Source organism: Sarcophilus harrisii, chromosome 2 (genome assembly GCF_902635505.1).
Source record: "Sarcophilus harrisii chromosome 2, mSarHar1.11, whole genome shotgun sequence".
Lineage (NCBI taxonomy): Eukaryota > Metazoa > Chordata > Mammalia > Dasyuromorphia > Dasyuridae > Sarcophilus > Sarcophilus harrisii.
Window position 1 is genome coordinate 3761199 of NC_045427.1, and position 25104 is coordinate 3786302.

The 25104-nt window shown below is 39.2% G+C and overlaps 1 protein-coding gene across 3 annotated transcripts in view; it reads left to right on the plus strand.

The window, feature by feature from the left end:
- The window catches only part of NT5C1B (5'-nucleotidase, cytosolic IB), a 42079-nt gene that overhangs the window by 15145 nt on the left and 1830 nt on the right, over positions 1-25104 (plus strand). For 2 of the 3 annotated variants that reach the window (XM_031949598.1, XM_031949600.1), the window contains 5 exons: positions 4059-4343; positions 4825-4992; positions 8229-8358; positions 15285-15407; positions 24614-24804. In XM_031949598.1, the coding sequence (XP_031805458.1) occupies positions 4059-4343; positions 4825-4992; positions 8229-8358; positions 15285-15407; positions 24614-24804 (897 nt within the window). The remainder of the gene's footprint in view (positions 1-4058; positions 4344-4824; positions 4993-8228; positions 8359-15284; positions 15408-24613; positions 24805-25104) is intronic. The other variant, XM_031949599.1, reaches the window with a different exon arrangement.

Below are 25104 nucleotides of genomic sequence, written 5' to 3' on the forward strand. Positions count from 1 at the left end.
GCAAAGAGTAATAATTTTGTTTTCTCATTGCCTACTTTAATTCCTTTTTTTCTTATTTTATTGCTAAAGCTAATATCTGATACAATATTGAATAATAGTGGTGATAATGGGCATCTTTGTTTCATCCCTGATCTTACTGGGAATGCTTCTAGTTTATCCCCATTACATATAATGCTTGCTGATGGTTTTAGATAGATGCTTCTTATCATTTTGAGGAAAAGCCCATTCATTCCTATGCTCTCTAGTGTTTTTAATAGGAATAGGTATTATATTTTTAAATGCTTTTTCTAAATGCATTGATGTAATCATAGGATTTCTGTTAATTTTGTTATTGATATGGTCAATTATGCTGATAGTTTTCTTGATATTGAGCCAGCCTGCATGCCTGGTATAGATCCTACTTGATCATAGTGTATTATTCTGAAGATAAGCTGCTATAATCTCTTTGCTCATATTTTATTTAATATTTTACATCAATATTCATTAGAACAATTGGTCTATATTTTCTTTCTCTGTTTTTGGCTTATCTAGGTTTAGGAATCAGTGCTATATTTGTGTCATAAAAAGGAATTTGATAGGACTCCTCTTTCTTGTACTTTTCCAAATAGTTTATATAAATGGATTGTTTCTATGATTTGTTGTTTGAGCTACTAGGATTATTTCCTTTCCAATTAATTTTTGCTCTATTTTTCCAAGGCTTTTTATTGCATGCAATTTTAATTGCATCATCTGAAAAGAATGCATTTACCATTTCTGCCTTTCTCCATTTGATTGTTAAGTTTTTATGCCCTAATACATAATCAATTTTTGTGAAAGTGTCATGTGCCACTAAGAAAAATGTATATTACTTTCTATCCCTATTCAATTTTCTCCAGAGGTCTCTCATAACTAACTTAAACTTTTATTCACCTCCTTAACTTCTTTCTTATTTTGTGGTTAGATTTATCTAATTCTGAAAGAGGGAGATTGAGATCCCTCACTAGTGTAATTTTGCTACATTGTACTTGCAACTCACTTGGAACATATATGTATCGTATTCATATTCCTTCATTATCTATGGTACCCTTTAGCAAGACGTAGTTTTGTTCCTTACCTCTTTTAATTAGAACTAATTTTTCATTTGCTTGGTCTGAGATCAAGATCCTTACTCTTTTTTTTTCACTTCAGTTGAAGCATAATAAGATTCTGCTCCAATCTTTACTCTTTTTGTATCTTTTTGCTTCCAATGTGTTTCTGGCAAACAACATTTGTAGGATTCTGGTTTTAATCCAGTCTGCTATCCACTTCCATTTTATGGGAGAGTTCATCCTATTTATCTTCACAATTAAGATTAGTAACTTTATTTCCTGCCATCTTGTTTTCCCCAAGTTATACTTTTCTCTTTTCTTCTACCCTCTCACCACCTCTCTCAATCTGCCCTTCCTTATCCCTTTTCTCTTTTACTTCTAACCTCCCTTCTATTAGCCTTCCCCTTTCCTTTCCTCTTTCCCATCCTAATACTCTATATGGTAAGGGAGATTTCTATACTAAACTAAATGTTTGTTATTCCCCTTTTGAGCCAAAGCTGATGTGATTAATGTTCAAACAATGCTCATCCTTTTCCCTTCTTTCCTTCAACTGTAATAGGTCTTTTGTGTTCTTTATGTGATATGATTTTTTAATTCCTCTTTTCTCTTCTCCAAGTACAATCCCTTTCTCACTCCTAATTTCTTTTTTATATCATCACATTTAAGGCAAACTTATACTTTACACCTTCTAAGTATATTCTTTCTACCTGCCCTGAAAAAAGATACAGTTCTCAAGAGTTACAAATATCATCTTCCCATGTAGGGATGTAAACATTTTAATCTTAAAAAACATAGATTTTTTTCCTGTTATTTTTTATGCTTCTCTTGAATCTTGTATTTGGAGATCAAATTTTCTGTTTAGTTCTGTCATTTCATCAGAAATGACTGAAAATCAATCCCCTGTTTCATTTAATGTCTATCTTTTCTCCTGAAAGATAATACTTAATTTTGCTAATTAGTTTGGTTGCAGTCCAAGTTCCTTTGCCTTCCCAGATATATTACAAGTTCTCTAAATCTTTTGTATGGAAGGTATTGTATCTTGGGTAATCCTGATTGTGGCTCCTCAATATCTTAATTGTTTCTTGTGGTATTTTCTCCTTGACCTGAAATTCTGGAATTTAGCTACAATTTTCCTTGGAATTTTCATTTTGGGGGCTCTTTTAGGAGATAATTAGGAAATAGGAGATTCTTTCATTGACTTTTTTTAATCCTTCGATTCTAGGATATCAGGACAGTTTTCCTTGATTGTTTCTTGGAAGATGCTGCCTAGGCTCTTTTTTTCATTGTGGTTTTCAGGTAGTCCAATAATTCTTAGATTTTCCTCTCTCCTGGATCTATTTTCTAAGTCAGTTGTTTTTCCAATGAGGTATTTTACATTTTCTTCAATATTTTCATTTTTTAAAAATTCTGAGTGATTCTTGATGTCTCATTGAGTCATTCATTTCCATTTGTCCAATTCTGATTTTAGTGACTTATTTTCTCACCTCCTTTTGCATTTGACCAAATGTACTTTTAAAAAATTTGTTTTGCTCAGTGGATTTCCACCCCCCTCCCCCGCATTTTACCAATTCTATTTTTTTAAAGAATTTTTCTTCAGAATATTTTTCACTATTTCACCAAATTTATCCTTTAAAAAGGTGTTTTCCCCAGTCAATTTCTATGCTTCCTTTTCCAAGGTGTTGGCTTTTCCTTCCAAATTTTCATAACTCTCCTGCAAAGCTCTCTTTTCACCATTTTTCTTCTATCTCTCTTTTAAGATCTTTTAAAAAATTCTTCCAAGAGAGTCTTTTGGGCTGCACCCTTTGAAGCTTCACTTGAAGACATTTAGACTTAACTGTTTTCTTCTGGGTTTGTGTTCTGATCTTCCCTGTCTTTATACTAGCTCTCTACGGTCAGAGCTCTTTTTGCGTTTTCACTTTTTAAATGTTGAGGTCTGCTTTTAAGGTGGCATTGGGGAGATTGTCTTGAGCTTCCTCTGTAGGATGACAGGGGCTTCTCACTGACTAAGCTGGGGGCTAATGGTGCAGACTTCCCCTCTGTGTTGAGGGCCTGGCCAAGTCCCACCTATTATGCTGGGGTTCAGGAGCTCACAATTTGCCTTCTATAGTTGTGTTGGAGATCTCATAGCTGGTTTGCTGATCTACTGGCCTTCTAAGCCAGAACAGAGTAGCCAATGCTGCTATATATTGGCTAAGAGTGCTAGATTCCCAGCACTGAGCCATGTTCCCCCTGCCATCTGAGACAGACCTTTATTGAAGTCCTTTCAAGATATCTTAAGTTGGAAAAGCATTACACTCCAAATGTTTGTGGGTTCTGTCATTCCAAAATCTTTTTCAGAGGCTTGATCTAGTGTTGATTCCGAGGGAAGCTGTGGAGACTTCAGGCAATGTCCTATCTACTACTCTCTGCCATCTTGGTTCCATCTTATTATTCCCATTTTACAAAGGAGGAAACAGGCTGAAAGAAGTGAGATGACTTGCTCAGGATCACAGAGCCAGTGTCAGTGTAGGAGCCTTGGATCTTATGGTCTCAAGAGCCATATTCTGAATATGAAGATTTCATGGATTCAGAGTTACCTCTTCCTCTCTCTATCTGTCTTTCTGTCTCTATTTTTCTATCTTTGTCACACACACACACACACACCCTACGGTTATTTTATTCATAGATTGTACCTCTTAGCAATACAGCTTCCTCAAGGAAAAGGTTAGAAATGACTTGTGTGAAGGTTTGGGAGTGGAGGGTGGATGGTGCGGTGCATGTAAAGGCTGTGAACATTCTGTGAATGAATAAGTTATCAACAGATTAAATCTGAAATCTGCTGCATCTGGGCACCTGTAAGGGGCACAATGTTTTATGCTCAGGGAGTGTGGACTGAGTGTATAGGGAGGGGCCTTGGCTGTGCTTGAGTGTGCTTGTTTTGTGGGGAGGGGGAAGAAGAGGAGCTTGGAGTCAGGATAAACCACTTACTCAGCTCATTGTTCCTGTCTCCAGCAAATCATCCCCCACGTGAACTCCAAAGGCTCCCTTTCGGATTCTGGGGAGCCCAAGACGTCTTCTCTTGCTCCACCTGAGAAGGCACCTACCCCTCCAGAAAAGCATGCAGTAACACCCCCACCCCCCCCATCCCACACTCCACCTCCAACCTCAGAAATGCTGAAGGCCCGACTGTCCCAGGAATGGAAGAACCCAAAACACTCATCCTCTCATAGCTCCAAGGAATCAAGTGAAGATAATGATGACGACGTTTCCAACTGGACTCCTGGAAGACCCAGGCCAGTAAGCAGTGTCCACTTTCCTCCTTCCCTACCTCCCAGTGCTTGGTAAATGCCTTGGGCCTCCCCTACCCCTCTGCAGGCAGCCAGATTGACACTCTGGAGTATTTTCTTCTTCTGATCTCTGATTCTCCCTTTCCCTATCATTCTTCACCCTCCCTTATGTGCCCTTTTGTCCATGCTCTCCACTTGTCCTTGCATTGTTCCCCTCTTCTCCATCAGCCCATTCTATTTATTCCTATTCTTCCATTTGTCTTTGCTGATCCATTTATCTCATCCTTTTATTTTTTCCTCCTTTGTCTTCAATCAACCATAATCCATCTAGCCTTCTATCCAACCAATCAACACACCAACAATTGTCCCTCCTATCCTATACCGTTCCTCACCTTTATTATTTCTTCCAGTTGTGTCTTCCTATCTGCCCCAGCCTTATTCCTCTAGCAATCCCTGACCCCCCCCATCTTTCTGTCCAACCCTTCCTGCAGCCCAAACCTAAGCAAGCTATCACCATTGCTGTCTCTTCCCGGGCACTCTTCAATATGGCGGAAGACAATAAAATCTTTGAGAAAGAAGGACTGGAGAAGTACATGGAATACCAGCTCACCCACGAGAATGTCACTCTGAAACCTGGACCCGCATTTGGCTTTGTCAAGGTACCAGTCCAAGGACAAGCTGACAAAAGTCTGAGCCAAACTCTTTGCACCCCCTAAACTTGTATCTTTTGCTCAATGAGCTGGCTAGGCTTGATGATCTCTTGGGGCCCTTCCAAGTCTGATGATCTATGACCATGTGACTCTCCATCATTCACCCCCCACCTTAGACCAAGTAGAACTGAAATTTTTGTGCACAAAGATGACTAAAGGTGGGGGAGCTGATGAGTCCCCTAAGTAAACTAACAACTAGGGACATCAGAAAAGGTTGCACTTAAGAATTGGTACTTTCAACTATTCTTGGAAGCAAACTAGGGATTCTATAAAGAGAAAAAGCAAGGAAGGGTGCATTTAGGATATGGGAAACTAGTGAAAAGACATGGGAGGTAGCGAATGGAATATTATGTGCAGGAAGCATCCAGCAGCCTAGTTTGACTATAACATAACAGATGTTATGGAAAGGCAAGTGCTATGAAGTATGACTGAAAAGACAAGTAAATATTAGACTAAGGGGAATAGCTGTGTGCCAAGCACTGAACTAAGCTCTCCACAAATGTTATCACATTTGATCCTCACAACAGTCACAGGAGGTTGGTGCTATTACTATCCTCATTATCCAGATGAGGAAACTGAGGCAGACAGAGATTAAGTGACCTACCCAAGATCACAGATTTAATGAATGAATGTCTGAGACTGGATTTGAACTCATATCTTCCTCATTCTGGACCCAATGCTCAGTTAGGTGCAATTTTGGAAGACGTGAATATGGAATTGGGGGGGGGGTAGCAATATGGCACAGAAGATAGAGCACCAACCCTGAAGTCAGGAGGACCTGAGTTCAACCCTAGCTGTGTGACCCTGGGCAAGTCACTTAACCCCAATTGCCCCAGCCAAAAAAAAAAAAAGTGAAATTGAGGCTTTTGATTTTTTTTTCTAGAAATAATAGGGGATCATCAGAGTCTTTTCAGTAGGAAAATGGTATCATGAGATCTGTATTTTAATAAAACTAATTTGACAGGACTATAGAAAGAGAATGGAAGTGGGAAAATCAGAAGTTTATTGCAATAGCCTAGGGAGAGAAAGGATAAGGACCTGACCCAGGATAGTGGCTATGTAAGTAGAAAGAAGGGAACAAATTCAAGAGATACAATGGAGATAAGAGGGATAGGACTTGGTTTGGTGGATGGGGGGAGGAGGAAGTAAATAAAAGGAGGATAGGGCAAGAATCTTTATTTGTATTTTGCATGTGTTGATTTTAAGATGCCAATATGTTATCTAAGTGTAGTTATTCCACAATCACTTTAAAAAAAATATTGCCCTGGAGTTTGGCAGAGTGGCTCAAGCTCAAGAAATAGGTCTGGGCAAGCCATTCCAGACTACCAGATACTGTACAAATAATTAGAAAGAATACAATATAAACAATATTGCTTACCTGGGTTTTGAGAAAACTAATATCTTATGCTGCTCTGTGGCTAAGAGAAAATGGGGACCAGAAAACAACCCAGTCTGGTAAAGTGAATTAGAATTGAATGAACATTTCCATTTCCTTAATTGACCAAAAAACCCCAGCCTGATGATCATTCTAGTCATTAATGTTTGGATAGTAATATGAAAGAAGGTCCCCAATGGAATGTGGCAGGGAGCATCAATGGTCTTATCTTTGCCATTGTCTTGGATTAAGGGATGCTTATCAAACAAGCAAATGTGAATAGCTAGCTCATTAGATGAGAGAGTTGAATCCAGAAAGATCTTGACAGAAGAGAACAATGAGCCAGATAGAATAAGATTCACCTTAACGCCCAAAACAACACATTTTGCAAGTGCATAGGTATAGAAATGTCTGGACAGAGAATCTTCTGAAAACTAAGAAAAGTGAAGGATTTTAGTGGACAATAGATTTAATAGGAATCAACCATACGACATGGTAATCCAAAAGGCTAATGTTGTCTTAGATATACTAAGAGAAGAATGGTGTCCAGGCCTGGGAAGGTCAGAGGCCCACAGTCCTTTGCTTTGTGCAGACCACATTGAGAATATGGCATTCAGCTCAAGCTCCACAATTTAGGGACAAAATTAGTAATGGGAAGGGTCTGACAGTCTAGGATGGTGGTGATGGGGAGAATAACGATGATGTGGTAATTATGATAATGAGGAATTATGATGTTGACAGCTAACATCTCCCATAAGACCTTAAGGTTCACAAAATGCTTTTTTATATGTTATCTCATTTGATCCTCACAATATGTCTGTGAAGTAGGTGCTTTTACTCTCCCTGTTTTCCAGACAATAAAACTGAGGCTCAGAGAAATTAAGTGATTTGTTATTAAGTATTGGAATTTGAAATCTTTTTCTTGACTCCACGTCCCTTCTATCCACTGTACCACATATTATATACGTATAGCTATAAGGGCTGTAAAACAATGTCCAAAATTAAGATAAGATGAATAAGTTGGAGATATTGAGTTTGCAGAAATAAGTAAACTTAGGAAGGATGTGATGTCTGTGTCCAAGCCTGAAGATACTTTGGACCTGTTTCCACTTGGCCCTGGAGGGCAAAACTTAGCCACAGAGTCCCTAGAGAGACCATTTTAGGCTTCACATCAAGCCTTCAGGTAGAGTTGCCCCAAAGTGATAGGGATTGTCTGTCTCTGAAGACTTTGTCCCTAGTCCTTGGAGCAGGGGCTGCTGCTGACACACCACCTGGAGAAACACCTCCAAGCTCCGACTCTGTAACATTCATGTGTGCTAGTCAAGATTAAAGCTCAGCCTGCTGTGACCCCCTGCCCAGGGCTCTCCTGGACACCCCGCTCATGTGGGAAAGTGCCTTGCCGAGGCTCCTGGAGGGGGGAAGAGAGGGGCTAGTTTTCAATGGTAGAACTGGAACAAGAGGCTACATGTACTGCTCAGTCCCATGGTGCCCCAGCTCCCTGCCCCAGAGAACATCTCCTCTGTCCCCTTCTACCTCGGTGTCTCTGACTCCAGTCAGCATCATTGGAGAGAGGGAGCTTCCTCACCTGGGCTTCTGACATCGGGGCGGTCCCTGCCCAGTCCCTGCCCCCCCCCCCACAAAAGCAGACGTTCCCCACCTGTTTGGCTTTTCCTTTTGGCTACCAGAGGTAGCCGAGGAGCCCGAGAAGCAGGTCTGGCCAGGGAGCTGAGCCCGCTGTTCTCCTCCCTGCCGGTGGCTGGTCTCTGGGCCTGCAAGCTGCCATCCGCACCTCAATGTTTGTAACCCACAGGCCCTGCAGAACGTCAATGCCAGACTGCGCAGCCTTTATCCCAAGGAACAGGACTTGTTTGATATTGTGCTGATGACTAATAACCATGCCCAAGTGGGGGTGAGGATCATAAACAGCATCAATCACCACGGTAAGTAAGTCAAATAAACACCACGTGGAGGAGGTGTCTGTGACCCAGGCCGGGGGGCTGGGGGACGCCGTGACCCGACAGAACGCCGCTCCTTTGATGCAGACACGTGGGCTGCACAGCGAGTGTTTATTTGCAAATGTCAGAACAAGAGCCGCCATGTGAGTTTCCGACTGCAGCAACGGGGTTTGGCCCAAAGCTCTGGACTTAACTTGTCAAGTGTGAGCTTCAAGGGCTTAATCCCAGGTCCTGCAATATCGCTCTGTTTTCTATTTTGTTTTGTTTTGTTTTAAACTTCTGAACTTGACATCAAGGAACTGTCAATCAAGAGGCATTCTTTCTATGATCAAACAGTTTATTCCCCAGTAAAACATGTTAAACTTGTTAAATATTTAACTAAGTCCACCTCCTTTTTCCTACCCTTACCACCTAGAATTTCAGAGTCTCAGAGTTGGAAGGGATCTCAAAGATCATCTAAACAATCCCTACCTAAAACTCAAATCTCTTCGGAAGCATGACTGGCCAACAGTTACCCTGCCTCCCCTACGGGACAGCTGGTGAAAGAACTTGTCTTTCTTTTCTCCTTCTCTCTCCCATCTTCTAACCATACACACACATTCACACACATGTACACATACATGCACATACATGCACACATACACACATACGTGTGCATACACACAGCTCGATAGCCTCAGTTTTGGATGGAATATTCTATTGATTAAATTCCACTAAAAAGTTTCATCCTTGAGTTAAAATGAAGAATTAAGAAAATGGCTCTGAGTCTTTCTACTTTGGACAGGACCGGGAAATAAAGCTCACACCCTTGTTTTGACTTGGCCTAATGCAAAAAATTGAGTGTAAACCATTCTGCCATTTGCTGGCTTTGATATAAAAGGAAAAGTATTCTTGTCGTCTCTGCAAGTGACTCATGTTCAGTCAGAATTGCATTCCCATGAATTACCGTGTGGGAAGGAACCCCGAGGTCATTTGCTGATTCTCACTCCTGAGCAGAAGGCTCCTCTGCAGCATCCCCAGTGAGTGGTTTTCCAGATTGTTTGTGGACCTCTGGTGATGGGAATCCACTACCTACCGAGGCAGCTCAGTCACCTTTGGTATAGTCTTCATTGTTAAGAAGCGTTTCCTTATGTCAAAAGCCCTTCCTCCTCATCTCTCCTTTTGAAGCCAAACAAAGTCCTAGGTCATAGCTTCCACCTGACATCCTTGAAGACAACTTTCCTATCTCCCTGTCCTGCTTCTCCTCTGGAGGAAACACTTGTAGTTTCTCCAGGGAGTCTTCACAGATCACAGGGTCCAGTCTCCTGTAATTCTGGTCAAGAAATTCCACATGATTCTCCCCTAGGACTGTAAGTATTGCAGCCCAAGATAGCACTGGTATTTGGGACTGCAAATAGGGATCGTCCTTTACAAAGTACTTTCACAGACACTGGATAATTGGACCTCATAACAACCATTGAAGGGATACATGTTAGAAGTTATTTCAGTTTTTCATAAAAGAAAGCTCAGATTGTTTAACAGTCATCCCCAGGTCACACAATTTACAAATGGGAGAGCCAGTCATTGAAAGATATAGGGCCGGTGTCCTTTTCATAATAGCAGGGCACTCTTTGGTACAGAAAGTCTTGGACTTTCCCAAGTAACTTTCAAATTACACAGATATTCAAAGGTATTGATGAGAATTACCCAGATTTTTGTTGGTTTCCAATTGAGTTAAAATAAAAAAATCCAACTTTACTTGTATTGGGAGCTCCTTGATAGAATGAAGTTCACCAATGCATGGCATTTAAAGGAGCCTAAAGGGAACTGACCTTATCTGTCTGTGTGCATGGACATATATGTATATATGTGTCTATCTGTATGTCTTAATGTGTCTGTGTTTGTGTGTATCTGTGTATGTCTATGTGTTTTTGCAGATGACTGTATATGTGTGTATATCCAACATGTATATGTGTATGTCACGAGTTTATCAGTTTTTCTGTGTTATGAGTGTTTGTGTATTTGTGTGTGTTTGTCCATGTGTCTGTGTGTGTATGTCTGAGTACAGCTATGTATGTGTGTCTGTATTTGTGTCTGTGTATCTGTGTTATAAGTGTTTGTGTGTGTTTCTGTATGTGTTTGAGTATGGCTATGTGTGTGTCCGTATTTGTATCGGTGTTTATCGGTGTCTCTGTGTGTTATGAGTGTGTTTATGTGTGTTCCTGCATGTGTCTGTGTGTGTGTATTCTGAGTATGGATATGTGTGTGTGTGTTTGTGTGTCATGTATCTCTTTGTGTGTCTGTGTGTCTATGTTTGAGTCAGAATCTGTGTGTCTGTGTATGTAAAAGCCAATGTGTGTCCAGGTATATTTATCTGTGTCTGCATGCGTTAGTGTTCCCGTGTGTGTCTGTGTCCCCCGTTTAATGGACTGAGATCCTCTAAAACTTCACACCAAAAAGGGTTCAGGAAGAAAGTGACTGATGCTTCAGTAGTTTTCTGAGCAGAATCATTTGGAAATGAGACAAGTCCAAGAAACATTGCAAAGACACACAATAAGAACCTGCATTAGGGAGAGGCAGGAAAGGGGGAGGGAAGAGAATAAGCAATTCTAAAGTTGTTCTTATGTGTCAGACACATGAGCTAAGGACATTTTATATTCTCTCATGTAATCCTCAGAATGCCCTTGGGAGATAGGTCTTATTTTTGTCTCCATTTTAAAGATGAGGGACCTGAGGCAGGCATGAACCAGGGTCACACAGTCAGTTAGCTTCTGAGGCAAGATTTTAATTCATCTTCCTAATTCCAGGACCAGCATTGTATCCAGGGTGCCACTGGCTTCTTCTTTTCTAACACTTTTCTAACAGTAGAAACCTTCCTTTGCTAATAATGAAAACTATCCAAGCAGAATAGTCTCTCTGACAAGATGATGGTTTCCTTCCTTTGGAAGTCTTCAAGCAGAGTCTGAACAACTGGTTATGTTAAGCAGGGCTGGAACAGTTGGTGGTTATAGCTCCTTAACAATCAAATTCCAGGAAGTTGGTTTTCTCTTGTTAATTTGAAATAGTCAACTGGCATTGCTTAAGCATCTACTATGTTCCAGGCATTCTGGTAAATGTTAGGAGGAACACAACAACAACAACAAATCCAGTCTGTGTTCTCAAGGAGCTCTAAATCTAATGGGGGACACAACATATAAACACAATGTAAAAGCAAGTTGGAGGCAGGACACAGTTTAGATCATCTCAGAGGAAGACCCTAGGCTTATGGAGGACTGGGGATGGCTTTTGGCAGAGGTGAGACTGTAACTGAGACTTGGAGAAAGCCAGAGAAGCCAGGAGGTGGATGAGAAAGGAGAGCATCCCAGGCCAGGGCCCAGCCAGAGAAGAGATGCTAAGGCAGTGAATGAGACAGATAAAAACATGAAGCAGCTGGAGACTGGTATCCCCATAATCCCTAGGACACAGAAGTAGGGAAGGAAAAAAAGATGACTAGTAGAAAAGTTCCTGAATAGGAATGAAAACATCTTATGTCAAAAGCTGAGTCTGCAGCTCTCTGTCTGACCTGCCCAAGTCATAACCTCCTTGGGCTTGAGAATAACCAGGGATAGAAATACATTTCACTAACAGGGAAGTGGAGGGAAAGGGAAAAAGCATGAGAAGGACTGTTTTAGCTTTAGAGTTGCCTGATTCTGCATTTCTCAAAGCCAGCCATCAAAGAGACACTCAGGCGATCCTATTGAGTGCCTGGAGTGGCGCTGGGAGTAGGGAGAGCAGCTAGAATAAGCACTCTACTAGAGGTAGGAAGACTTTAATTCAAAGTCTGCCACAGATACTAGTAACTCCATGAGCCTGGGCAAGTCATGCAAGACCTTGTCATCATCAGAATTCCACTCTCCCCTGAAGCTGATTATGGATAATTTGAGCTTTAGTATCCTCAATTTGAAAATGGGAATATGGAATCTACCTTCTTTAAATCACAACATTAATCTAACCCAATTCAACAAATGTTAAGTACTTCTTGTCATCATGCTGGGTTCTGACAAGCCAAGACAAAAACAAAAGAGTCCCTGCCCTCAAGGAACTATATTCTGTTTGGATAGGAGAGGGGAAATTATCTCACACACACACACACACACACACACACACACACACACACACACGACGTAAATAATTTTGAGAGAGAATGACAAAGAAAGGGAGAGACAAACACAGAGGGAGAAATGAAAAAGAAAAGCATAGAGACAGAAATAGAGGGAAAGGATGGGAGAAGAAATAAGGAAAGATTTCATGTAGGGGATGGTAGATGAACTGTACTTTGAAGGAAATTGGGTATTCTTTGGGAAGGAAAAACGTATTGAACACTTAGGAAAGACAATCTGTACCCTAACAAAAGATTGGGGTACAAGTAGTTGCTGAGTCTGATTGTAATAGAGAGTTTGTGAATGAGAATGACATAAAATTTGAGTTTTCAGAGTCACTATTTCCTTGTTTTGAAAAAAAGGCAAAAAAGGAAGAAAAGGGGAAGGGAGCTCTACATTATGCATCAACTTTCAATTCCAATGTTTCTAAGGTCAAATGAGTCTATCTATCCATCCATCCATCCATCTATTTAATTACTATTTTTATGCAGCTAAGTGGCACAGTGGATAGAGCACCTGTACTGGAGTAAGGAAGACCTGAGTTTAAATTTAGCAGTAGATACTTACTAGCTTTGGACCCTGGACAAATCACTTAACCCTGTGTGCCTCAGTTTCTTCATCTGTAAAATGAACTGGTAAGGAAATGGCAAACCATTTCTAGGATGAGGTCTGCCTGCCTCAAGACCTTCCACACTCCAGTCCATCCTCTATTCAACCAGTAACATGATTTTTTTAAAGTCCTATGTCACCTTCCTTCTCTCAATCATTCCCTCTTCCCTCCTACCCTCAAACTCCAATGACTTCCTATCTTCAAGATCATATAAAAAGTCCTCTATAATTCAGAGTTTTATGGCTTCCCCCCAGCATACACACACACACACACACACACACTCTCACACACACACACACACACACACACACACACACACATCCTTTTCAACTTCTTATATTTTAACTGATCCCCATTTACTCTTCAAACCAGTCAAAATGACCTTGCTGTTCTTCCAATAAGACACTCCCAACTCTGAGAATTTGTTCATGTTTTCCCTATTCCCTGAAATATTTCTCCTCTTCCTTTCCCCATCCTGGTTTCTCTGGTTTTTTTCAAACCTCAGAAAAAATCCCACCTTTTATAAGAAACCTTCTCAACCTACCTTAATTTTAATGTCCTCCCTCTGTGAATTATTTCCAATTTATGCTATATAGAGCTTGATTATAGAGTTGGATGCCTGTTGTCTCCTCCTTTAAATTATGAGCTCTTTATGAGAAGGTTCTGCCTGCCATCTTTGAATCCCTAGGTCTTAGGAGAGGGGAAATACCTGGCACATTATAGACACTTAATAAATATTTGTTGATTGATTGATTGGTTGAATATAAGCTACTATCATTATTATTTTTACTTACATGTTTTTAGATTTACTAAAAATCAATTTTTGAATAAATATTCAAATTCCCATACAGGCTGTTTTAAGGGTCTGGTCTGACTTATTTAATAACATCTGCTGGGTAATAGACTTTAAAAACATGTTGTTGTTCTTCAGTTATGGCTAACTCTTTGTGACTCTTTTAGGGGTTTTCTTGGTAGAGATACTAGAATGGTTTGCCATTTCCTTTTCTAGGTCATTTTGCAAATGAGAAACTAAGGCAAACAGGGTTACATGATTTGAGGCCAGATCTGAACTCAGGAAAATGAGTATTCTTAACTCTAGGTCTGGTGCTCTATTCACTGTAACCATCTAGCTGCTTGTTTAAGTACATTGTCTAGAGTTATTTATAACACTAAAGAATCACTGGAAGCATTTTGCTTCTTAAGAAGAATAACACAACATAGACCTCCATCCATGCACAAGGTTTGTATCTCCTCATGCTCTCATTTCCACATGTGGAAGATGGAGCTTTTGACTATAGTTGATTATAAAGCCAGAATGATGTTCACTTCCTTTTTTCCCTATGAAATCATAATAGGTATAACTTCTACTTCACTTTCTGATTTTGGAAGCATGGTAGTTACTCAACAAGCACTGCTTAAGCACATACTACGTGCCATGCACTGGGCACTGGGCCCCAAGCACTAGGGATACAAAATAAGGCACAATTAATCCCAGATCTCTGAGGATCTCAGAGAGCTCAACAGGATAAATTGGGGATCATTAATAGAGGGAAAGAAAGCACTAGCATTAAGGGGAATTGGGAAAGGCTTCTTGTAGAAACTGAGCTTTGAACAACGATCTGAAAGAATCCAAAGCCCTCAGGAGACAGAGATGAGGTGAGGATGCAGTCATGTGTCCATGGTTACCAAAAACGTAACTGTCCAAAGTAGTATCTGACTTCTGACTTCAGCTATTAAGTTCTCAGCAGTCTACCAAAAAGTGTTTTTGAAAAGAACTGACTCATTTAGTCAGTCCTACCAGTCATTTGCCCCTCTACTGAGATTTGCTGCTATCCCATAAGCAGACAATGAGTTTGTAAATTCAATTCAACATCAATTCTGTGATACCAAAGATAAAAACACCCGCTGCTTCAGAGATAATAAAGAAAACACAGTAGTTTCCCAGAAGCCCAGAATATGTGGGCATTTTTATGACTTCTGACCTCCTTTCTAGATCTAAAATTCTGTGAATCCATGAAATATTAGCACTACTTATTGTGAAGAGCATACAAGAATCCTCTGAATTTTTTTAAGTTGTAAAGCCAAAATATAAGCAGTTCTTCCAATAAGCAATAGTGCCAACATATAAGCTGAATGTGTGTATGTTTCCTTAATATAATTGTGATTTTCTTGTCTGTTCATAGGCTTATTAATTGACCGCTTCTGCCTGACTGGCGGAGAAAGCCCTATTGGGTATCTAAAGACGTATCTTACAAACTTATATCTTTCTGCAGATTCTGATAAGGTACAAGAAGCCATAGAAGAAGGTAGGGGTCTGTTGTTTGTTTGTTTGTTTGTTTAATATTCCTCATCAATTCAATGAGGCATTTACTAAGTACTCAAATATAGAGAGAAGTACTAGAACTATATTTTATTAGAATACAGACACGACAGATAAAATAAATCTTTTCTCCAATGTTGGTTGGCATTTTCTTTGCATCTAACAGTCTCAGAAAATACTGAATGCTGTGACTTGTCCAAGGTCAGTCAGCTGGGACATGTTGAAGGCAGGAGAACACAACCCTTCCTGGCTCTGAGGATGCCTTGCTTTTCTCCATACTATTGTATATCACCTCTTCTTGGTCATTTTTCTTTTTTGGCTAAGTAGTCATGATAGCTCCCGACTACCAACTCAATGGTTTATCTGCTGGGTCAGTGCTTGGCCCCATGAGCTCTACCCACAAGTGACTCCCCATAATCGTACTACAGCATGTAGTTACTCATCTGTAAATCAAACCATCTGTTTCCCCTTCCTCTTTCCCATTCAAAAGAACAACACAAAGAAATGATTGATGCAGCTCAACCTTTAGTGACTCCCTGTCATCTCCAAGATAAATTCCAAGCTCCTCGGGCTGTCATTCCAGGCCCCTGTAATCTGCCTCCAATCTCCACTTCTAGGCCAATGTTCTACATCAGGTTCTTCACATGAAAGTTTTGCTTTATCCAGTCTGATCTACCATCCTCATAGAATTTGTAGTCATTTAACCTTTCTTTTTGGTTCCTGCCTTTTTCCAAGCCTCTTTCCCATCCATCCTACTTCCATTCAATTCAATTTTTCAAGCTTTTTGAAGAGTACCCAATACATACAAAGCCCTATGTGGGGCTATGTGGGGATGCAAAATAATACCTCCTGATCTTCCCAGAGTTTGATGTTTGGGGGAGGAAGAAGGGAGAAGCAAAGACCAAAAAGTTCAATACTCATAACCATAGTGGAGCCAAAGGAGAGACTCCAAAAAAGGGAGAAAAGCCCTCTTCTTTAAGTCCTCCCTGCTCACTAGCCTATTGGTCCCTAATCCCAGTCACTGACAGATGAATCTTAGCATGATGACATCTCAGGGATCCTGTAATACAACATGTTCCTTTTATGTGTATCAAAGGATTAAGGCAATGACCCCTGATCATTGATCAAACTTGGAGGAGAGTTCCATGTGCCCCCGATACTTTGTAATAATGGGCAACCTGGACAGAAAATGACCCTTTCTTCTCTTGTTAACTCTCTTACCTCTACCCCTTCCTCCCCTTACCACTCATGTATGTCTTATCAGTCCTTATCTTATCCACTACCCATTTATTAACAACACACATTAGGTTTTGTCCAGAGACATAAAGGAACTATAGGTAAATTACTTGCTATATAGATGATACATTGTGACATAAAGACATGAAATTAAGAGGACCATTTACAAAGGCATGTAGAATGGAGTTATATGCAAGGTTCCAGATGATGTGCCATAGGAAAAACAGAGGATCCTTTGTTTTCCGGAACTCACAGCCTAAAAGAGGGAATAACGTAAGAAATCTATGAAGGCAGAGAGGGAACAAAGATATACAAGTATTTAGAACAATTATGACCCATCAAAAATAAACACAAGATGGTACCAATAAGGGGATCTAATTCACTTTAAACATAGTACAAGACATATGCCAGACATTAGGCCTGAAGTAAGTCTCCTAGGGAGCTTGGGCTAGAAGGGAGTAAGGCTGTGAAAGGGGCCCCAGACTATTCTATTCATCTTTAGGATCTCTCTAACTCTGTGGCATGTGGGAGGTTTTCTGGAACATGGAAAGGAGAGAGTCATACATGGTCAGGAAGTTGGGGCTGTCACACAGCTTGAAATGAGTCCCTTTAATCTAAGAAGAATAACTTTTAGTGGGGAAGTGACCGATGTTTGAACAAAATCATTTTCCATATAATGGAAAAAACTAATCCCACTTCGTCACAATCGATCAATAAGGGCAGTTAATTAACATTTATCAACTGACAGTACACATTTATGAAGGGAATCTTGGTGTCAGGCACTGTGCTGGTTGCTATGGATGAAAAGAGCATAAAAACAATGGTTTGATCTGCACTGAGATTCCATCGGTTCTTTTTCAGGACATGAATAGCATTTTTCCTCATAAGTCCTTCAGAATTGCCTTGAATCAACTGTATTGCTGAGAATAGCTAAGTCATTCACAGCTGATCACTGTATACTATGTTACTGTATACAATGTGCTGATGTCTGTATACTATTATTGTTATTGTGTACCAGGAGCTGATCATTGTATACTATTTCTGTTACTGTGTACAATGTTCTCCTGATTCTGGTTCTGCTCACTTCGTTTTACATCAGTTCACATAAGTCTTAGCAGGCTTTTCTGAGAACTCTCTGATAACCATTTTTTATAGCACAATAGTATTCCATCATAATCATATACCACAATCTGTTCAGCTATTTCCCATTTGATAAGCATCCTACCAATTACTAATTCTTTGTCACCACTAAAAAAAAGCTGCTATAAATATTTTTTGTACATATAGGTTCTTTTCCTTTTTATCTCTTTGAAATACAGACCTAGATTAAAGGGTATGCATGGTTTATAGCATAGTTCCAACTGGCTCTACAAAATGGTTGGATCAGTTTACAACTCTACCAGCAATGCATTAGTGTCTCAATTTCCCCACATTTCCTCCAACATTTGTTATTTTCCTTTTCTGTCATATTAGCAAATATGATAGATATAGGGTATAAAATCTGACTTCTGACTTATTATTCAACTGAAGTTGCTCTCTCTGAAGTAACTGATTTCTTTTTATTCCAATCTAATAAGAATTTTAACAAATTTTTAATAATATTTTGTCATATTTTATATAAATATATTATATATAAAATGTGTTGTATTCATATTATATATAATTATAATTATATATTTAAATAAATATGTTATATATCATATTTATACATATATATGTAATAATATTTTGTTACTTAACCAAAAATCTGCCTTTTCTCCCCTCCTTCAATTGAGAACACAAGAAAAACAAAATCTATTACAACATCGAGTTTAAAAATTACAAAATCTATTACAACACATATGACTAATCAAAACAAATTCCACTGACCATATGTAAAAGTACATATTTATCTCATTCTGAATCCTTTACCTCTCTATCAGAGGGTGGACATCAGTCCTTTGGAATCCCAGTTAGTTATTACATTGATTACATAGTATCCCATCACACTTCTATATTACAACTTATTCATCCATTTCCCTTCAGAATTCTATTCTTTGACACTTTAAAAGGACTATAAATATATATCCTTAGAGTTTCTTTTGTTTAGATCTAAGTCTTCCCTTCATCTACCATCTTGATCCCCCTCTCTTCTATTTTCCTTTTCAATGCAATGTATTTCTTACCTATTAATGTTTGTGTGTGTTTGTGTGTGTGTGTGTGTGTGACCAGGATATTCTATCTCTCTTTTGACCAGTCCAAATGAGACTGAAGTTCAAGTGTCAGTGTCTGCCCCATGTGGCCCCAGCCCTTTCCTTCTTCTTTATATAGATGTCTTCTTATAGACTCCATTATGTGAGATAAATTCTCCTAACCTTTTTTCCTCCCCCTTTTTATATTCCTCTTCCTCTCTCTTTTCATTCCTTTGTGAAGATCAACAAGTTTGTTTGTTTGTTTTTTTTTTACTGCAGAAAAATTTAATAAACATCAAATATATGATTTACTGATAACTGCAAAACTTTTCAGTATTCTATATTTTAAATACCCTCAAAAAGTTTAGTCATTTTTTTTTCTGGGAAGTACTATGAACCTAGTATCAATCTGTTAATACAAGCATTAGTTTTGACTAACCAGTCCTAATCACTTCATTTCTGCTAATGCTAATATCTAAATATTTATTCACATTTCAAACCCTTCCTTTTTATTTATTATTTATTTTTAAAAATTAATTAATTAATTGATTGATTTTTTTGCTGAGGCAATTGGGGTCACACAGGATCACACAGCTAGGAAGTGTTAAGTGTCCGAGACCGAATTTGAACTCAGGTCCAGGGCTGGTGTTCTATTCACTGCACCACGTAGCTGCCCCTTCTTTCCTTTTTATTTGAGGAAATTCTTTTACATAAGATAATTTAAAAGAACAATTTTTGAATGCAAACTCACAACCTACCACATCAGGAATCACAAGTTTGCTTCAAATACATTGTTTGCTAGTGACACAACTAAATGTGTTCATCAAGTTTAAAAGACAAAACATTCCTAAACACATTCAATTGTACTGATCCCATATACATTTCCAAACTGAATTTTTACCAGCCAGTAACAATGGTCCTTGTTTACTCCCCTATTGTTCATTCATTCACACTTGTATCTTTTTATGTTTCTCTTAACTCCTGTGTTGGAACATCAAAGTTTTTGCACAACTCTGTCTTTTCATCAGCAATACTTGGAAATGCTCTACTTCATTAAAACTCCAATTTCCCCACTGTGGCCATTATACTCAGTTGTATTGGATATATTATTCTTGGCTATCAGCCCTAGAATCTTTGCTCCCTTATACTTGAAGCAACTAAATAGTATGTGATCCTGACTACAGCTCCTTAGTATTTACAGCTTTTCTTGATAGCTGCTTGCAGTATTTTTCTTCGAAGTGGAGACTCTGGATGTTGGCTGTGATGTCCCTAGCAGTTTTAACTTTGGAGATGCTTTCAGAAAGTAATTTGTGGATTCTTTCCATTTCTCCCTTTCCCCTTAGTTCTAAAATATCTGGATAGTTTTTTTTATGATTTATGAAAATATGATGCATAGGTCCTTTTTAAAGTCATAGCATTTAGATAGTTGAATGATTCTTAATTTTTTTCTCCTAAATCTGTTTTCCAGGTCCATTTTATTTGTTTGTTTGCTGTGAAACAACTTCTATTTTCTTCTATTTTTTCAGTCTTTTGAGTTGGGTTTAATATTTCTACTTGTCTCAAGAAGTCATTGGGCTTCTATTTGGTCCATTCTAGTTTTCAGGGAATTCAATAAGGTTTCATATCACTTGTTCCAAGCTGTTAATTCCTTTTCCAACCTTTTCCCCTCATAGTTCTCATATGTTTTCCATTTTCCCCTTGACTTTTATGTCATTTATAAAAAATACTTTAAAAAACTTGTTTAGTCTCTTTTAGGAATTCTTATTGAATTTTGTTCATTGTATTTTTCTCTGAGAATTTGCCTGTAGATGTTTTGGAATCATTCCTTTCTTCTAGGTTTGTACCTTGAGCTTCCATGCCACCATAATAGCTCTTTATAATTTTTTTTCTTTTTTTGCTCACTCTTCCAGTCTACTTCCTACCATCAGACCCAATTCTAGGGCTGAGCTCTGTGAGAAGGCTTTAGTGGTTGTCTTGTTTTCTTGGGGTATTGAGTATTGTTATTTCAGAATCTCAGGGTTAAGCTGGGGTCTTGCAGCTTTCAGTGCTCCCAAACAGATCCAATCTGGGGCAAAATCTGATTGCTACCTGAGCTCTGCAAGTTCCTGACTTGGATCTAGGTCCTGACCTGTGCAACTGTGGAAAACTACTATCAACCTCCAGAAAGCCAACTGAAAAGCTCTATTGGTTCAGAATGACATAACTACTCTAGAATTTTTGTCTAGGTTACACTCCTCTGTAGGCATCAAACTGAGCTAGGAGCTAGAAGTGAGTTCCTTCTCTATATCTGGAGTCCAAGCCACACTGCTGCCATCTAAAAAACATCACCCTTGAGTGAAAGTCATCTCCTTAGTCCATACTATATTTATAACTCAGAAATGTGTGGAGAGTGACAAAACTGCCAGTGTGTACCTGTCCCCATTGCCCCAGCATGGATCTGGGTGTGGAATATGGATTTAGAATATTCTGTTGCCCTAGTGCATTGCCTCTCTCTGCCAGTGATTTCTTAGTCACCAAATCCAATGGCCCTTTCCATTCCTCATGCCCTTTGACTTCCCTGGAGCCTTTCACACTGGATCATTCACTCTTCCTTGTTACTCTCTTCTCTATGGGTTTTCAGGACATCCTTCTTTCCTGGTTCTCCTCCTATTGGTGTGACTACTTCTTAGTCTCATTTGCCAGAACTTTACTAAAATATTTTAAAATCTTCCTTAAATCTCTTGGCAATCTCATCAGTTCAAATATATTCAATGATCATCTTTTTGCTGACTATTCTTCTATTTATTATTCAGTTTTGCTCTCTTTTCTGAGTTCCAGTCTTCCATCTCCAGCTGTCTAAAGGGCATCTCCAAATGAATGCCACTCAGCAAAACCAAAACTGAATTGTCCTTCAAAACCTCTTCTTTTTTGGTGCACTGTTAAATGCACCACCTTCTTTTTGGTCGTTCAGCCCTGCAATCTCTGTCATCTTTGACTCTCAGTCTCTTACCACCTCTATCCAATCTGCTGCCAAGTCCTTTTAAGGGGCAGACCATGGCCAGACCCAATTCGATAAACTCTAGTGGCTCTTCTTTACAACCTGACCTCTTTCTATATGGTTCCAGTCTTCTTACACCATACACCATCTCACACACACCCTAAGATCCGGTAATTTTGTCCTCCTTGCTCCTTTCCTTTCCAGGAGACATGGACACCTGAGTCACTGGAACCTCTTCACTCTACCTCTGGACTTATTCCATTAGAAATACTCTCTGCTCTTCAGCCTCTTTCTGATTGGTTGATTCTTCCCAGAACCTCCACTTTAATGAGAATGCCCAAACCAAGTCGTCATTTCTCTCCAATCTGCTCCAGAATTTCTCTACAATTCTACAATAGCCTCTCCATCCTAGAACTTCACCTTTGGCCTTTTCATTGAAGTACTTCATCCTACAACTTCTCCCTCAGATTTGTTGCTTCAGAACCTCCATTTTAAGGACATCCAGGACAACCATGTCTTTCTCCCTCTCTAGGCTGCACTCCTCTATGAATTCTTTAATGCATCCACAACAGGTGGCTATGAATTGTTGACTCCCCGTTGTTCCATATGTGACATTCCAACTCTGAACTCTGGGCATCTTCTCTGGCCAGCCCTCATGCTTGGAATGTTCTCCCTCATCATCTCTATTACCTGGCTTCTCTGGTTCCTTCAAGTACTAGCTAAAATCCTACTTAATTTTTTTTTTGGCTGAGGCAATTGGGATTATGTGACTTGTCCAGGGTCGCACAGTTAGGAAGTCTGAGGCTGGATTTGAACTCAGGTCTTCCTGACTTCAGGGCCAATGCTCTATCTACTGTGCCATCTAGCTGCTCCCCCAAATCCTACTTTCTGAAAGTGACCTTTCTTAGTCCCCATTAATGCTAGGGCCTTCTTGGATTATGTCTAATTTATCATGCAGAGATCATGTTGGTGCGCAAATATTCTTAGGTTGTTTCCCTCTTGAGGCTGAAATCCTTGAGAATAGTAGTTGTTGTGCCTGGCACACAGTTGATGATGTTTAATAAATATGTATTGATTGCTAAGAATCACCCTGAGTCTTTCCATTTACCGCTGTGTAATAATGCTTTCATTCTTAGTGTTCCAGGTCATGGTGTTCTAGACATGCTACCATACCACTGCACTGGTAACATAAGTGGTTTTGAAGAAGATGAGTTTTGACTTTCATAGGAATCTCAGGGGACAATAATTATGTTATGAAATTTAAGGAATCAAACTTCTCACTCTCATCCTCCTTTTTATCATTTATTATGCATGTCTTGCCTGGCCCAGAGATAAAAACTACTGGACAAGCTCTATAGAGGATGCCTATTCAAATGCACCTTGTCATCACAGTAATAAACATTCCATATCCACTTGGTCTTTTCTTTGTAGACAGGCTGGACTCATTTGAATGATCACTTATTTCTGTCCAGAGATTGTGCAATATCCTGAAGCTTCATATAGCCAGCACCATGTCATTTCCAAAGAGAAATATCTGGAGGAATTCACTTTTGATAGGAAGAACTCTTTGACCTGGATCTCTCCTCTCTCCCAGTGATAAATGACTTTGTTTTATGCCTTGCCTGATTTTTATTATGATATGGTCTTTAAATAAAATAATTTCTATTGTGACCCTTTCCAATGAATCTTGAACTATCTTGATGCATGGATAGGAAATACTAGTGATAGAAGCCCCTGTATGATAGCATTCATTTCCACTAAATCATCTTTTCTTTTCTTTTTTTTTAAATCACACTCATTAAGCACAAAGAAATCCTAAATTATCTTCATCTTTTCTTTTATTGTGATATGGCAAGATTTAGGCCAGTGTTCATTATTGCTTGTGAAAGAAATAATCAGTAATGTCCCTCAATTTCTATACACTTGACCCACACCAAGATTGGTGGGAATGAGCCAGTGGGCTTCCAAGCTGGTAGTCACTATGTTTTCTTCGACATCTTTTTCTGTATTAATAAGCCTCGAAATGGATTCCCACGTCTTTGGTATCTTTAACTCCTCAAAATAATATAATATATATAAACAGTAACTCCAGATAACATGCAACACACAATTACATAGTCTCCAGCAAGGAGAAATGGCAAAGATTTACTCTATAAACCTGGTTGCATCATTTATATTTAGTCTAGTCCATCTGCTCTACCTGTCCCTAATTCCTCCAGAATGAAATATAAAATCCTTTATTATTTATAGTCCTTTATAGTTTGTCTTCTTTCTACCTGAGCTTTTTATGTCTGACCCCTCCATTCACTCTGCTCTTTCTATTAGCACTAGCTTTGAGGGCGTTTTCTGCACAGGACTCCCCATCTCCTATCTCTCAGGCTTCCCTTCATGTCTGTCTTTTATTTCTGCTTTTTTCAAGACTTAGCTCAAAGACCACCTATTGTAGGAAACCTTGAAAAATCTTCCTAGGGTAGATTCTCTTCCTCTGAAATTATTTCCCACCTGCTTTGAATAAAGAAGAAAAGACTGAGAATGAAACCCTTTCCATATACACTCAGCAGGGAGATACCAGAAAGTGGGGCCATATTATCATGGTAAATTTCATACATATTTTTAAAATATCTGCAGTCTTTAATAGCGATTCATACTTTAATATACAATCCTCTTTTTTCATTATTTTTTGTATATGAGAATGTCCATATTTATTAATGTATAATGCATGATAAAAACAAAGTTTAAACAAAGGTGGGGCAGAGGCTGAGGGGCATCCTGAGAGGATGCTAACAGGGCTGTTGCCATTGTTTCTAGGGATTGCTGCAGCAACGATGTACTTGGGGAACAAAGACTTGCCATTCTTGGATACACAACTCCGAGTAGCCTTTGATGGGGATGCTATCCTTTTTTCGGATGATTTTGATCAAAATAGTAATAAGAAAGAATCAGAAAAAAACGTTCATCACGAATCAACAAGTTTTAGAAAGAACAAGTATCTTGTTCAGGTATGGTGAACAATTCTTTCCTAGAGACAAAGAGAGCCCATAAATGAATCTAATCCAAACCTTCCTTTTTCTAGTGGAAAAAGTGATTCAGTTCACTGGCCTTTGTGTTTGTGATTGTGCTGGGGTTCCTCACTGATATCTCCTTTTCAATGTGATAAAATCACCCAATTTCAGTATTTTAAAAGGAACTTTTGTTTACTCAAGTCCATCCACACTCTGAAAAGCCTCCAGTCTGTAACCCCAGAGAAGGGGTTGCTTGAAGGCCTCCAGGCAGCCCAATTTAGGAGGTTTAACCTGACA